Raw genomic sequence first — 16,766 nt, 5'->3', positions numbered from 1 at the left:
TTCTGAAGACACCCCTGAGACATCTCCCGCTTAGACTTGACACTTGGGTCTTACAGAGGACTAGCACAGATGGAACTAGATATTCAGACTAGCTATAATCTGAGACTAGAAATATCTGCCGTAAGTTTAACACATTTCCAAATCAAATTAACAATATCACCAAAGCTACAGTAGGGCTAAGATTTAAACAAAACTAGTGTCCCTCTTGCTCAAATTCGAGCAATCGCTAAGTATTACAGGCGTTATTTTAAAACGAATAATAGTCATAATTTCTGATGACTTTAAAAGATTCGACTCAAAGATTATGGAAAAATACTCAATATGTACATAACAGATCGATATAATCAACATTTCTTGTAAATATCTTATCATTTTTCAAAAGCTGATCTTGTTTTTTAGTGATTTCTACAAATAGCCTTACTCATAGCCGCATTAGGTTGTCCATAATAACGATTATAAATTCTAAAAAAATATATTTCTATTTCTACTCCTTGGTGGTGTTACTGGTGTTCTTTGACTTTCCTATGTTTCCATAGTTTGCAAACCGGTTCCAAATATTTCATTTCAACCAAGTCAGTAAATTTTTGTAGCAAACAACTGTTAAATTAGCAAACTTATTGACTTACAATTCACATATTTTCCTTTTCTCACTTTTAATTTCTGACAACAGCTGGAGTTGCATAACAATGTTTGATACCAATGTTAATTTTATGGAGAAATACGAAACTTTAAGGGCCCCAGGGCCTAACTCTCTAATTATTTCCCAAAAAAAAAGAAAGTTTCCTGCACAACTTCACGTTACGCTCTTTCCAATGACACCAAAAACATGTCGATCGGTCCAGTAGTTTCGAAGGAGTAATTGTCACAAAATACCTGCTTGCGTATTAAATAAGTAAGTATAGATGGCGAAAATAACAGGGGGATTTTATGTTTTTCTTTATTGCCACAGCTAGCTGTTGATGCCAACAATGAAAATACCATGTTTGAAAGTTATTACATTTTTTTCTACTTAGCTAACCGTGACGAACATCGCTACTACAACGCAACACAAGTCGTAGTCTTTTGTTGTGACTTTGAAGTAGCCATCCATGTGTTTAGTTTTGCACCAAAATCTTTAAACACTCGGCATTTTTTTTTTCAAAACCATTTTCTCCCCGGTAAACTTTATTTTCTAAATAACCTAATCAAAACACTTATCAAATGAACAGTAACTAATAGTTAGTCAGCTGACAGTCGATTTGCCGACAGCGCTTGATAAGCCAGGCTACAGTTATTGTTCGGTTGACAATGGCATTAAGGTGCTGGGACGGAACCCATCTTATTATCGCCAACTTAAGCCCAATATTGTTCTCAAAGTTGGTTTGATTCACATGGCTTGTTAGAAACAAAAGCGTCGTCTCTGCGCTTTGTACGTCGCGTCTTACAATCGTATTTGTGCGGTTTCCCGCTGCTCGGAATCATCGAGTTGGTTCGAATAATGTTTGTGCATATCTGCATCGATTCAAAACCATTCAACATGTTTTTGTTTTTAAATACGTCCTTTTGTTAAACAATTATTTAACTAATATCAATATATTGTTTCGATTGTGTCAAGTGAAAAGTAGTTATTATACATTGAATAAGAACATAAATTTAATTTAAAAAATTGCTTTAGAAATATTTTTAAAGTTGATATGTCCTCAAAATTAACTCTTATTGAACACCTGACGAAGTAGGAATTTTTAATATTCATAAAATTTTCTCAGTGCTGTTAAAATCTTCTTTATCGTTGTAAATGCAAGTTCAGAGATTTGTTCTGTCAGGCGCCTGACATTTACTCGATGCAATGTAGGTACAGCATTATTATGGTATCCCGAGTTTTCACGGCGCCGCATACGGCAATGTAATATGTGTTTGGAGAATGATTGCAGGATTAAAGACTATACATTTTGCAGTTTTCCTCTAAAATCCGTTGTTTATTTAACCAGTATCATCAAAAGCCCAGTGACCAGGTATCATTTTCGCACACAAGCTGGAAGACGAAACTTTCTCACAAACATAATCTCATTTATAAATCTAAGCTCAACCAAATCTCCAGGGCAATTATACAAAGCTTTCAAGAAAGAGTTAAGCACCTGGCTTGGATTTCTAATCGCATTTTACTTGCATGAAGGAAGTTGCCAAAGCTCGCTTCAACTGGCGCAGCTCTGAACTTATTCCATGTTTGTTTTCAAGTGAATTCCTAAGTGAGAGACTTAACGATAATAATTGATTTGCATACAGTGTCTGACGGTGAAGGGGAGGGGTGGGGGGAGGGTGAGATTTTAATCATACGTCTTTATCTTGACGGTCCTGATTGAATTATACACTCCAGTTGAGAACGCATAAATTTCAGCATGCAAGATGTCGGAGGCAAAACTTCAGTTGTAACGTGTGTATCAAAGGTTAAATGAAGTGTCAGTGTAACTTTGATTTTTCTTGTATTGCAAACAAATAATAAATCTCAAAATTTACAGGAAAATTATGACAAAATTCTTTAGTTAACTTATGTACTCAAATGTAACACAATATGAAGTACATTATGAAAAAATTCATATATTGGGTTATAAATCTAATTTAAGTTCAATAATAAACCATTAACTATTAATACGAGACATTTCATCCCAATGTTAAAATTGACTTTAGCTTATGAATCGAAATGGACGTAATTGATTTAAGCCCCCAGCATAGTGTTCTGATGTAAACTAATGATTTATGTAGAATACGCCTACTTCTTAACCAAGTCAAATTTGGACGACTTAAGCTATACCATCTTTTATATCAGATCAACTATTTAACAGAAAAACTAAAACAGAAAATGCAATTTTAGGTTGTAGCGTATTATGTGAGTGTTTCCTTAAAATTTCTCAGTTAGGTAATTTTTAATACAAAAAAATAAGCTACAACAGGTTTATACAGATGGAAGATCTACTTAGACCTTATAGACCTACCTAATAGACAATGATAGCTCACTACCACTACATTTCATATATACAGATCGATAATAAATAATACTATAGTAGTCCAATGTTTTTGCTATAATTGCTAAAGCATTGTTCACCACCGCAATCCAATTTAGGCAAGGAACCCGTATAACGAATCAAAATTACCCGGCTTACATGTTACTTAAACCCCAAATCTGGGCACAAAGGCGGCTGTCAAGGGGGTAGCATTAAGACATCATTGTCAAGAGGTTGGAGCTGCGATCACATTAATATCTCGCTGCTGGCTGCTGGCACATATCATTGTCTTAACCGACAAGCAAATGTGATTAGCTTAGCCTCCCTGACTCAATCTTATGCGGGGGACCGAGCAATGCTGTAGAACACTTGAGTGTGTGTGGGGGAGGAGCAGAGGGGGGGGGGTGTAAGGGGTTTTCATATATTTTAAAATGTTTAAGTCCTAAGTTTGTGTGCTTGATGTGATTTCGGGTGGTTTTATTTTTATTTTAAATTTTGATAGTCATTTCGCTGGATTTTCAATAGAAGAACTACCCATTAGATGTTGGAAATAGGTGATGAAATAAAATGGGTAGTATCAATATGTGTTCTTGATAAGCATGTCAAGGGTATTCGGGTTTAAAATGTAGTATTCGAGCGCAGATTATTTTCTAACTATTCTCTTTGGTTTTGTCTGTGCATGAGTGGTAAAAACGTTATCTTTTATACTGTTAAGGCATGTACGTACGTATACTACATCAAGTGTCCAATTTTGTATCTTTGTCCTCTACGTATATATGTCACACCGTCGTTTTGCGTGTCTTCCACAAAACATGATGGTAGTAAATATGAAAAGAGTTCTTTCAGGGAAAATAGCTCTGTGCTGAGAAATTAATTTAAAGTTTTGACTTAAAGTTGAGAAACGTTACTAACAAAGACAAGTAGTAAACTTTTAAAATCACTCTAAACATATCGAACAGAAAGGTTTTTTCTTTGCTGATTCCTGAGGATGTCATTTATGTAGAAGTGAGCTTGTTTATTATTTTATTCTATAAACTAATGTATAATTGTACAACCAGTAAAATAATGAATAAGAACAAACTAAGCATTCATATAAAATAATATTTGCCACAAACTAACCCAACCAACGTGACATTACATTTTTCTGAATTTTCACAAACTCTCCGATTTCCCACCAAAGTTTTCCACATTATCTCCGAGAGGAGTTTCTCAAATAAGAGCTTCTGAGATAAGAGAGCGCAGAGAAGGGGTAATATGTTGGATAAATGATAACAGCCGGGGAGGTGCGAGGGGGTTGATTTATGGAGAGTTTGAGTGGCGGATTTTGCTGATAACAAAAACAACTCGAGCTTCTACACGGGGTGCTTAGCGCTTCAGCATCCCGAGATTGTTGGGAAATTAGTAGCCTTTTGTTGAAATGTTCTTTGATTAGGGAATTATTAGAGTATGTTGAGGAGAAATAGTTGCTTTTGCCATGTTGTTTATCTATACATACTGGAGATAGGAATTTAAAATGCTAAAAGTAATTTGATTAAAGTACTAATTTTTATGTATAGTATATAAGCTAACGAACAAAAAATTAAAACATGTAAATTCACAGAACTACCCATACAAATTAAACGCTGATCAAGCCTTGGTTACTTTACGTTTCAACCGATGAGTATAGTCCATTTCAATTAAAAATATTAAAGCATTGAAGATAATAATATATAAATCAGGTCTAAGATTAAGGGGATGAGTCCATTATTTTTATCTCTCCTTTTCTATCAAATCATAACTTTAAAAAAATGTTTTAGGCACCGTTTGTCTAAAAACAACTGCATTAATTATGGTTTCCTCGTTATCATTATTTATCGATTAGACTTGACATGCATTCGTTTTCTTCCGCATAATCCATAGATACACAAACTAATTATTATGAAAGTGCGGCAGGTCTGGTCTGATAGTTAGAGCGCTAAAACTTATGTTCTGGGGCCACGGGTTCAAATCCTACCATAACAAATTACCGAAACTACAAAGACTGTCTTTAATTCCATGCCAAAACGTAGCTAAATGTGAAAATTCACTGAACTGTTGGCTTGATGTGCATAAACGCTTTGTGAAACTCCCATTCTTACCTATCAAGTAAAATAGACAAATCTCCAAACAATGATAACCTATATTGTAGATACCTTCATAATTTATTTCCATGTCGTTCAAATCACAATTTACACGTCTCTGAATTCATTTCGTTACTCACGTCTCGGAATCGCACAGTTACACGTAGTATATCCCGGCGGAAAAAGGGGAGAAAAGGTTTACAATGCTGCATTCGGCTGTGTAAAGGGGCAAAGTGAGCGTTATTCGATAAATTATTCACAAGAAAACAGACTGAAAATGACTTAAGACCCATAATCTTAGCAGAATGGAGGAAAGGGGAGCCATCTTAACTGAAGTTACTTCATGCAAGTCAATGTGAGTCTTGAGGGTATTAGGGAGGTATTGTATATGCCGCAAACTAACGCCTTATAGATTTCACATTTACGTCATACAAACTTGAAACCGATCCGTGGAAACTTTGCTACAATATAGGGATAAATAGCTTGCGGGGTTTTGTGTGATTTCGTATTAGTGTTTGCTTTAAACGGTTATCTAGTTAGCGGTGAGTTGTGGAAACTAAAAAAAATCACTAGTATTTGATGTTTAGAGGTTGAAAGTTAGCAATATTTTGTCGTTTTTAGTTAGGGTGTTTTGAGAAGAAAAACTACTTTATTTCATTGATCTTAACAACGCTACCACAAAAACATAACTGCAGTTGATCCAATTAGCTAATTCCACTTCAATATCCAAAATTCAATGATAAACCACAAATAAATTATAAAACATAAATTTAATTAAGCGCAACCCTAAATCATATATTCACTCAACACGCCCAATGACTTTATTTTATACCCTTATTCATTTCCACCGCACAAAGCAGTTGGTAAACATGTTAACAGAAATATGTGTGACAGGTGAGTGAAACTGTCGTCTGCAGACGAGTCTCGCGGACGTCATAACAATACTGTCAACAACACTCTTGTTTTAATACAACCACTTATTTCATATCAATATTTAACCGGCCATAAACACGTGTGGCCCCACTCCCTACTGTGCGTGCGGGTGTGTGTGTGTGTACAAGTGGGGCATATTTCACGGTATCATACAAATCGCCCCTGCTATCGCAGTTGTGTGGTGTACATTGTGTCATAGTTTTTACCGCTAATGAGTGATTGTGTCACATGTTGAGGTAATCTAAATAGTCTGTCAGATGGTTTTGACGTTGAAAATATAGGATGTAGTAATAATCAAACGTGCTCTGGGTATCCCTAACAGGATCACATTTTAAAATTGTCATGGTTTTTATATTTGTCAAGAATAATGTTGTAGTTTGTTGTTATATTTTTTGGAAGATAAGGCGTGACTCCGGAGAGGGTATTAAAAACTATAAACCATGTACCATTAGTCTGTATATTATATTTTAGAACTATTAAAAACCTCAAAAATATAATTTATCCCAAAATGTATGTGTAAATATACGATTCATTTATCATATTGTCACTGAAGATTCTCGTCTTGTTGACGGAACCGATCATTAGTGGTCTAAATTTAAAATAATTACATGAATCAATTACAATTATTGGTTGTACTCAAAGAGTTTAGAGTATCATACTATAAAGCCCTATTCTAAATCGTACTAGTTTCTTAATTAGCCATATACTTTTTTGCTATTATACAATAAAACACGTCATAAAAACACCTGGGTATATTTACAACTAGGCCTATTAGTGTAACTATTTACAAGACAGTTAGTGTATTAAAGTATTCTTCAAAGGCATATTTTAACTTTGTCCGTAACTCAAATCTTGCAAATATTTGATTATACATGATATCCTGCCCCGTTGTCATTGTATGACGCAGTGCTTGTGCCGTTGACGGCTGATGATGATCATGGCACTACAGACAATGGCGGGATTGGCTGCTGATAATCATCTGCTAATCAATTCCACTCGACCCAGAATACCGAAGCCCCTTCAGTCCAGTCCACTCCACGTCTGACTTACCGGGCAAATACGTTGCCTAGACCACAACGGCTGTGTGTGGAGGATATTGATGTATGCAGTTACAGCCATAAGAATACTCACAGAGTAAAGTATTACCTGGCTCAGTTCTATTAAAAACTTTGAGGGGTAAGGTTGGTTCGGTTCATTTACGAAGCTAACTTTTGATGTTAGGCATAATTGAAATAATTATAATAGTTTAATCTATCATCCTTGTTTCAGATTTAAGGACTGCTAGTGAGATCAGCTCCGTTTGCCATTACGTTGGATTAAAATAATGGAGTTTTCTAAACAAGTTCGTAATACTGGGAATCTTATGGTTTACAATAAAGAGAATTAAATTTCTTTCTTAAAAGTGACAACAAGAATTAACTCTTACATATATTACTAAAATGTAACAGTATTTAACTGAAAATATACATTGTGTAGATTTATGTTCTCAAGTTTGTCTACTATTTACCAGTGTTATTACCTTCTTAAACTTAAGGCATCCCGCTAGTACACTTCAGATCTCTTCCCCATTTCATTGTGTTGCCGTATTTTTATACTTCCCTCTTGGTGTCGTTAATTAATTTAGTAGTCATACTGCAATGTTTAAAATTTCACTCTTCCTTTACATTTTTTATCCTCAACGAAAGTTGTTTGTAAGTTTTCTGGCTTTAATGTAATTTTTTTTTATTCACTGCCAAAAGCGTATTCAAAACTATGAACATAATAAACTCAAATCATTTTGGAGCTAAAAATAACAGCTATAAAACTATTAGTAATGAGAAAAACACCACGGCTTTAGTGTATTTAAACAATATAAGCTCTTAATTGAGTTTGTTTTACCTCTTTAAATTTGACAGTTTCTATCCTTTCAAGGTAACTTTCGTAAACTTTCTGGTTCTACAATAAATACTAAAATAAAATTTTCAGGTAATCAACTACCTAGTGATACATCAAATCAAATCAAATCAAATCAAATCAAATAATCTTTATTCATTTTTTTGTTTTTACATGAATACATTGAATAGAGTCACATTTCTTATAACTAATGTCCTTAATTAAAATATGATGGTTACAAATAAAACTTTTTTATGTTGTTGTATGACAATGACACTAATAATTCTTTTTTTTTATTTTACATTCCTTGAAATAAAAAAATCTTTACTTGAAAAGGATGAGTCAATAGGTATTCTTTAAGGCGGGTTTTGAAACTGATATATTTTTCTTCACAAAGAATATTCTTAGGTAGATTATAAAGAAATTTAGTACCAATAAAAGTTGTTTTATTTTCAAAAATCTGTAATTTATGTGGTTCTACATATCTGTTATTTCTCAAGTTGTATGTATGTGATTTTTTACTGTATTTTTGTGTGTTTAATTTTTTTACATGTAAAATGGTTTCAAATATATAAAGGTCATAAACCGTCATGATTCCTAATTTGGAAATATATGGTTTCGTGGATTTTCTATTTTTTATATTAAAGATAATTCGTAATGCTTTCTTTTGCTGTTTCAGAATTTTTTTAAGGTTTTTATTGCTAGTCCCGCCATATATAGCAATACCATAAGCCATATGCGAGTTGATCAGAGCAAAATAGATTGATTTGAGAGTGTTAATATTGCATACATGAGACATTTGTCTCAAAGCATGTATGCCAGTTGACATTTTATTTACTACATGATCAACATGCTTATCCCAACTCAAATTCTCGTCTAGAATCAATCCAAGGAATTTTGTATGGTTTACTTGAATAATTTTTGATCCATCTAGCTGAACCATCACACAACAACACAAAACATCTACAAAACCAGAAACATTATTAAACCAATCATAACCAAATAACTGAAAACAACCGTTACAAACAACCGTTACTGTAAACTGTCAACAAATCCACTAGTTAATGAGAAATGCACCGCTGCTTAAACAAGATTCTTTGACGAACAAAACAAACGAAACCGAATTGTGGAGTGTTTGTTGACATCAATAAACAGTTTAGTAAATCGCCGGACCGGACAAAACAACGTTTAAGCGCCATTTGCACGCGGACTGTTATTGCATTTAATATTTGGAACTGTGTTAACTACCATTACTGGATTAGGCTTGTGTAATCGTTTAAAAACCACCCGATCACATGTCCGGGCCGCGGACCACGGTCAATTCAATTTGTGCTAATGACACGGCATTCATTATCTAAAGTGACGTCATTCATTAAATTAATTCATGGCATTATGACGCCAAAGCTAGATTATCACAACCGTGGGTTGGCTTTTGGGTAGTATTTTGTTGCGTTATATTTTTAGTTAAAACTATGTATTTTTTGAACGAATATTGTTTCGATTTTGATTTCGAGGTAATTATTTTGTAATTTTTACGTATCACTGTTGTGTTTTATTACTTTTCGTATACATTGTATTTTGTAGGTAAAAACCCCATTTACCATCTAATTATTACCTAATTATCTTTAAAAACTTAAAATCCTAATCGTTGTAGCAACAATTTTCACAAGATATTCTATGATAAATAATTTAAAAAAATGATTTAACAAATGTAATATACGTAACAAACTCAATAGATACTATACGTGAAATGGATAAGAAAAATATATATGAATACAATAAACAAAATAAAAAAAATAAAAAATTAACCAAACACTCTAAACATCCACCAATCACCGACAGGACACATGTCATAATTTACTGATTCAATACGAAAAAATTAAATCTTCAAAACAAACTCCACTTTTATTTCGATGTCCGATCAGACTGTCACAATTTTAATTAAAACGTATCCGTAAACGATACGACACAAAAGAACTGTCACGTGCGGCGATACAATATCGGAGACAAATTCTTTGCGATTCCTGGCGATCAGCGCGTCATTCAAACGTGTCAATTAAAAAGCAAACCTGTATTAAAGGCTTGATAGCGCCGTTCGTATTGTTGTGGATTAAGTCGAACAATCGTCTGTCAGGACTGTTGACGATTTGATAACTCACACCAATACAACAATACATCAATAAAACAATACACAAGCACAACAATACAGCGTTTATCTCACACTGTGTTTTAACTTTGGAGTTCTTTAGTTTTTTTTTCGTACTCAACCTACGGTATGTGAATACGTAAATATAACAATACAAATTGTGTCTGCTCCTGGCGTAAAGTTTCTCAAACGATTATTTTGTACTTCACACATTTCAACGATGGATACAAATAGATTTATTACAGAACGAGCTGTTGGCCCGTCCTACGTACGGGATTGGGAAGTCAACTAAAACTGAAGTTATATCAATATTTCCATTTCTAATCCAACCAAAGTTCAAGTGGTTAAACATTTCCTGTTAACAAAAAGCTGCGAAGATGAATTAAAAAATGTACACATTGTGATTTTCCTGTTCTTTCCTCAAAAAGTCGAACAGTAAAATAATTTGCATAAGCTTTTCTTTGAAGACTCGGGGGCAGAGCCTCGATTTGTATACAGTGGTTATAGAATCTTACTTATTTTCTATAATCAATGGCAACATCACAGAATAATAAACTAACCTGATAGTTCTTAAGAATATTTTTGTATTCTGTTAGTTAAAACAAATTATATTGCACTAAAACAAACGATTTTAAAGATTGCTCTAAAAATAAATTAGACCATCTAGCATTTACCATGTATATTTAATTAGTCTGTCATCCTCTTACCCAATAAATAACCGTATCAATGAATATAGCATTACACATAGTATAAATAAGTCAACCCTATGCATGTAATTATTATCCAAATGCTGAATTTGTGTCACACAATGTTTACAGCTGTTACGTTAATCAAATGGTGTTATACCAAAAACTAGTGTAGAATGTTAGCGTCGGTTGCTTATAAAAATTTAAACTTATTCTCTAAAAAACTGAAACTCTAAACTAAAACTATGGCTTCGACATTCCCTAGTTCTCAAAATTATCTTTCTTTCAACACAAAAATCATGAAAATCCGTCGAGTGGTTGATTCAGAATCGTGAAAAAAAACCTGTCACGTTTTAATATTATAGATAGATAGATTAAGAATGTTTTGACGTGGAAAAAAACAACATATAGCTCAACAACTTGTATGTGGATATTTATACTGGCAGTGATTCCCATCAAAAAATGTAAATGTTATAAGAAATCCTGTCTCGAGCTAGATTTTAAAAGCTTTACAGGAATAGAGGCTTAAGTCATTATTCTTTTACTAAGTGTGCAAATAACAGTTCAAACAAGTGTGGTTTCAAAACACAATTATCAATGCTGACAAAAAGTATTATACATTTTTTAATGTAGTACATCTGATCAGGTAAAATGGTGTCCCGTAATTTTCATTTTAGGTCCAGTTAATAACCAATGAATAGTTTATATATTAAAATAATAACTTGCTTGGTGGTTAAAAAAATACCTTCGTCTGTAAGCTCACCTGTCTCGAAACCAAATTAAGAGAAAATTCTGTGTATTAAGTACTCCCGCCATTTTAAAACCATCTATGCGGTAAAGGAAAATTAAAAAGTATCTAAAAAAAAAGTGCTTAATATAATTTAACAGTTTAAATAATACGTCTTCAAACCTGTACAATTCTAACATCATATCTTACTTCTATGTTCCTAAATCCTGTTTACTCAATCACGAAAGAACACAAACTGATTACCCAATCACCATCAGCGTTTTACCACCCGAGTCCCAATGTACTACTGAACGGCCCAAGCGATCAAAACATTAGCACGGCAGTTCCACTCACTTTTACCACTCTTTATCAAGGGCTCTTTATGTCGTCCGAGAAAGAAAAGTAATAAAGAGCGATATTATTGCGCGGACGGCGAGAACTTTGAAACAATGTGATTTAGTGCCAAGGGTCTTAATTCCGGGCTTTAGTGTTCAGGATAAACTGTTGATTTTGTTGGCCGTTTTATGGCTTCGTTTACTGCTGCAACTTTCACAATATCGGCATTGCTTTATTGATAGACCACTGCGTGCGGATACTGCTGCGATTGTTTACATCTTGTGCAAACGTGTTTGGTGGTTTTAGGATTGCAACTTTGGAGTTAACGACCCAATAATAATTAATAGTGATTGATTCAAAACATTGATTCTGTTTCTTTGAAACTTCTGCAATCACTGTTCAGTCTTTGAAAAATGTTTGAGGTATATCTCTCCCTACAGAATTAAGAGAATATAACCAATACTAAGATTGAACAAAAAATATCAAAACTACATACAAGAAAATCTCAGTTGAGTAAAAGGATTTACACCCATTAAAATTAAAGTGTACAAAAATATACGTTTTAAATACTTAAAACTCATAACGTGGGTTTGATCACTCGTTAACTTATAGGCCTTGATTACAAGTTAATTAAATTAACAAAATGGTTGGTCATTAAAATGACATTCATTTACAAGAAGAAATGTTTGACATTTTAATAGCATGGTAGGGTATTAGGTTAAGTGAAACCCAGATTTTTGGAGTAAACTCTTTCTTACGGAGGGTTTCGTCTTATTCTGATTGGGCACATACGTGTGTGTGTGTTTCAATGTATAGTTATCAAAATCATATAAAAAAATCTGTGATTTTTAAATTAACTATATCTCCTCTGGACATACTATAACAATGAATGATAACTGTTTTTATGACTTGAGGTGTCCTTTAAACAAAAATATACAGTGGTCTTCGTCCTAGGTTTTAAAAGAAACAAGGTAACTTATTATAGAAACTACTACTTCTCTATTGGGAAATCCACTAAAGGGGGAAATGAAAAATCTAGTTACCAATCAAAAATACTCGATTAATTATTGCCAAACGGCCGTTAGTTTTAATTAAATTGTAGCCCGTACCACCGTCCACTTTAATATTTTATTGTTTTATTAAAGAACGGCAATAATATCGGTCGGTTTTAATTAAAAATAATAGATAGGGCTGGCGGATTAATATTTGAGCGTTCGACGGGCTAGGTAACAATAGCACACTAATCATAGCTCTTCTCATTGTTGCATTAATTAAACGCATGTTTTGCGAATCCCAGCTGACCGGGAGCCGTGTTCTGTTGTTTCAATAAAGAATACCAGCTGTATAATAACATGGGCCAATTAAAACGGCAACTCCCGCTCCGCTACGGTGCCTGCTGCCTGCTGCTGCACTATCAGCTGTCTAGGCAAGACTGGGGTGAAATAGAAAACAATGACACAGACTTTGTACATATTTGGGTAGGAAATAATGTTAATAAATTGATTCCAGTTATGTGACAATAATTTGTAGCTACATTAAATATGGATGCGTCAAGTCAGTTAATACTAAACGAATTTCAAAAGTAGTTCTTTGTTAACAGAACTACTCAAAAACATTATAAATTGTTTCCAAATTGAAGCTATATGTAAGTCTTAATATACAACGATGATATGAATTAGATATTTTATATTTTTTTGTGATGTTTATGTTTTTCATAGAGTTAATTATGTTGTTTCCATCCATCATTTCATATTTTTGTGTATTTTCCCGATGGATTTCCTAAGGTTCGGAAATGCAATGAAATAGCAGATGAATATTTTTAAGGACGACGAGAATATATTTATTTCGAATATGCACACGTAAAATAACTGAATAGGTACTAAAAACTTACACAACCGATAAATACATATAAAATGTCATTGCAAATATGAGTTGAAAGCTATCCACATCAACTATGATGACTAAATTTACAATCACTGAAACTATTCCTAATCTCCAAGAGATTCCTTATATTTTGCAACTTGCCTTAAACCTCATCACGCATTGCGGAGTTCAGTCATAATTGATTATCAATATCACTCATAATAATGAATAATCAATCATAATTAAAATCGTCCATTGGTAATCCTGAATATAACAGTTATAATCAATTATTCAGAACAACTGTCTATTGGATTAATCAATACATGCTTTACTACATCAGTCAGTAGACTCATTGATCTCATCCAGCTGTCTACAACCAATTTTTAAACCATACACCCATTGAACATTTTCTGTTTCATACACACAACTGAAAAGTGAGTAGTAACAATTGACTAACCTGTGATTGCATTGTTGACATGCAAAACACTCAAGGTGATACACGTTGTTGCGCGCCCGCATCACCATCTCGAAGGCCGGGATCACTTTTGAACATGCAGCACAGTAGCCGGTGCTGCCGAACAACCTGACAGAACAAACGTTTGATCAATTAATTGTGTATATGCCACGAGAAATCGTATGGCAAAAAGCTGAAACCCAGTTAAAATATTACAGGATAATAAACTTTGTGGAAGAAGAACTTCAGCTGCAAATACGATACTATTGTGTGTTCACTGCAGACTTGCAACGGCAAGCTAGGCAAGTTTATACTGCCAAACTAGCTTATAAATACATCACAAAATACTAGAAGAAAGACTTCAGAAATTTGCTAGAAGTCATAATTCAAATCGAACAACCATTTAGGACCAATTTAAATATGTTTTTATTTTCTACAAAAAGGATTTTCGTTTAGTTCTGAGTGTTTGTTGTTGAGAATAAATGACAAATTGTAGTTTGCAATTTATCCATTGTTGTTTACAATTTCCTACTTTTTAAATCTACAATTGTAAGCTAGAACTATAGCAGTGGTTCGAAGACTTTTTATATGTTATTTTTTCAGTACAAGTGAACAAACGGGTTGCCTGACTCAATGGACGTCCATCACTAGGGACTAAAGTGACTACTTATTTTCGACACTAACTGATATTTGATATTTATAATAATTTTAAATGAGTGAGGGTCGAAAAGACACATCTGGCCCGTAAAAAGAACAAAATGTCTCGCCATACCGAGCCGTTTGGTATGCTAATTAAATCTAAAAACTATAATTTTGTACATTTTTCCCCTTTATAAGGTAGTTCCTAGAATGATATCCGTATGAAGGACAGATGTTACCGTAATTTAGAAGACACACGTGTTACTCCACCTAGACTAAATTTAAACTTGTCATATTGGCTATGTCTAATTTTTAATGGACGGCAAAATTAAACGTCACTGTATTAAAAATACAATGTGTTAATATATCCAAAAACATGTTGATAACGATGCAATAATATTTTAATCAATTGGGACTATTTTCTTTCATAAAATAGCGGACGAATAAAACATGTACTTCTGATTTCCTCGATTACAACTATTATTTTTCTCACTAAGAAAAATTCTAAAACTCACAAAATCTAAATACCGAACAAACCTTATAACAACATCTCATCGCTAATACCTTGGCCAAACTTCTGCACGAGCAGGATTGCCAACTGTTGTCTCTAAGGCTCCCAATGTTTAGAGAGGGAACCGCCATCTTTATATCAATATCGTAAGTTTGCCAGAGCAAACATCGCAGCGTCCCAGATAAATATCGAGCCAATAGCTCTTAATTACGACGAGCCAATTCACTAAAGTAGCGACGACCAATTACCGATATCGAACGAGAATTAAAACCAAGTTAGTGTTTGCGATCGTGCTCTGCCAACATCACGTGGGTCAATCAGCTGATGGTGGCGTGCCACTGCCTCGGGAATAGTTGCAGATTAATTATTGAGTTTTATTTTATATACGAAACTTATGTATAGCATAGTGTTTAGCCTATGATGTTTTGAGAATGAGGGGGGAATTGCACTTTTCAAGACTTTACCTACGCGTATCATAAAAAGCAGCACACTTAATATTTTGGTACTTAATTATGTTTTTACGTTTGAAGTCCATTAAATGTATAACGTGTACAGGAAGTAAAGCAAATAAAATTTATATTAAGTTTCAAAACTTTACAAATTGCTTAAACAACATAAAACCAAAATTAAAAGGGCTGCAAAAGACTGAGTGTTTTTATACTTTGCATCCCAAATTCAAAGGGTGCAAAAGTCCCCGATTCCAAGGCCTTTCTTGAAGACTAAAGACTAAGCTTAAGCATTAATCGAATTTATTTCGTATATGAACACAATTTAACATTGTACAAAAACAATTGCCAAAATACCAATCCATTCTACTTTGCTACTTAGAAATTCGCAAAAAATACATAGGTATACCAACATTAATTGAGCTTCTAAAACCAAACAGGATGAAAGTTTACCTCAAGTAGTCCCTCTTGCACAGGATCAGGTTCGCTTTTGTGTACAGAGTTGAGCCGACCTCTCCCAACCTACAGTCGCAGCAGCCACACTTGAGACAGTCCTCGTGCCAGTACAGGTCTAGCGCCTTCAGTAGGAACCTGCGGACAGTAGGGAACCATTAGGTATCTTTTGTGTACAGAGTTGATCCGACCTCTCCCAACCTACAGTCGCAACAGCCACACTTGAGACAGTCCTCGTGCCAGTACAGGTCTAGAGCCTTCAGTAGGAACCTGCGGACAGTAGGGAACCATTAGGTATCTTTTGTGTACAGAGTTGATCCGACCTCTCCCAACCTACAGTCGCAACAGCCACACTTGAGACAGTCCTCGTGCCAGTACAGGTCTAGAGCCTTCAGTAGGAACCTGCGGACAGTAGGGAACCATTAGGTATCTTTTGTGTACAGAGTTGATCCGACCTCTCCCAACCTACAGTCGCAACAGCCACACTTGAGACAGTCCTCGTGCCAGTACAGGTCTAGAGCCTTCAGTAGGAACCTGCGGACAGTAGGGAACCATTAGGTATCTTTTGTGTACAGAGTTGATCCGACCTCTCCCAACCTACAGTCGCAACAGCCACACTTGAG

General features: G+C 34.3%; 1 protein-coding gene across 3 annotated transcripts in view; it reads right to left on the bottom strand.

Annotated features, from left to right (window-relative positions):
- LOC128994932 (LIM domain only protein 3-like) overlaps positions 1 to 16,766 on the bottom strand; it is a 133,172-nt gene that overhangs the window by 28,526 nt on the left and 87,880 nt on the right. For all 3 annotated transcript variants that reach the window (XM_054419769.1, XM_054419768.1, XM_054419770.1), the window contains exons 5-6: positions 16,144 to 16,281; positions 14,098 to 14,223 (exon numbers count right to left, since the gene is read on the bottom strand). In XM_054419769.1, the coding sequence (XP_054275744.1) occupies positions 14,098 to 14,223; positions 16,144 to 16,281 (264 nt within the window). The remainder of the gene's footprint in view (positions 1 to 14,097; positions 14,224 to 16,143; positions 16,282 to 16,766) is intronic.

Source organism: Macrosteles quadrilineatus, unplaced genomic scaffold (genome assembly GCF_028750875.1).
Source record: "Macrosteles quadrilineatus isolate MER2022 unplaced genomic scaffold, UCM_ALF_1.0 Scaffold_5__1_contigs__length_97177068, whole genome shotgun sequence".
NCBI classification, from domain to species: Eukaryota; Metazoa; Arthropoda; class Insecta; order Hemiptera; family Cicadellidae; genus Macrosteles; species Macrosteles quadrilineatus.
Note: the sequence above shows the minus strand (reverse complement) of the source record. Positions and strands in the feature narration are given on the sequence as shown.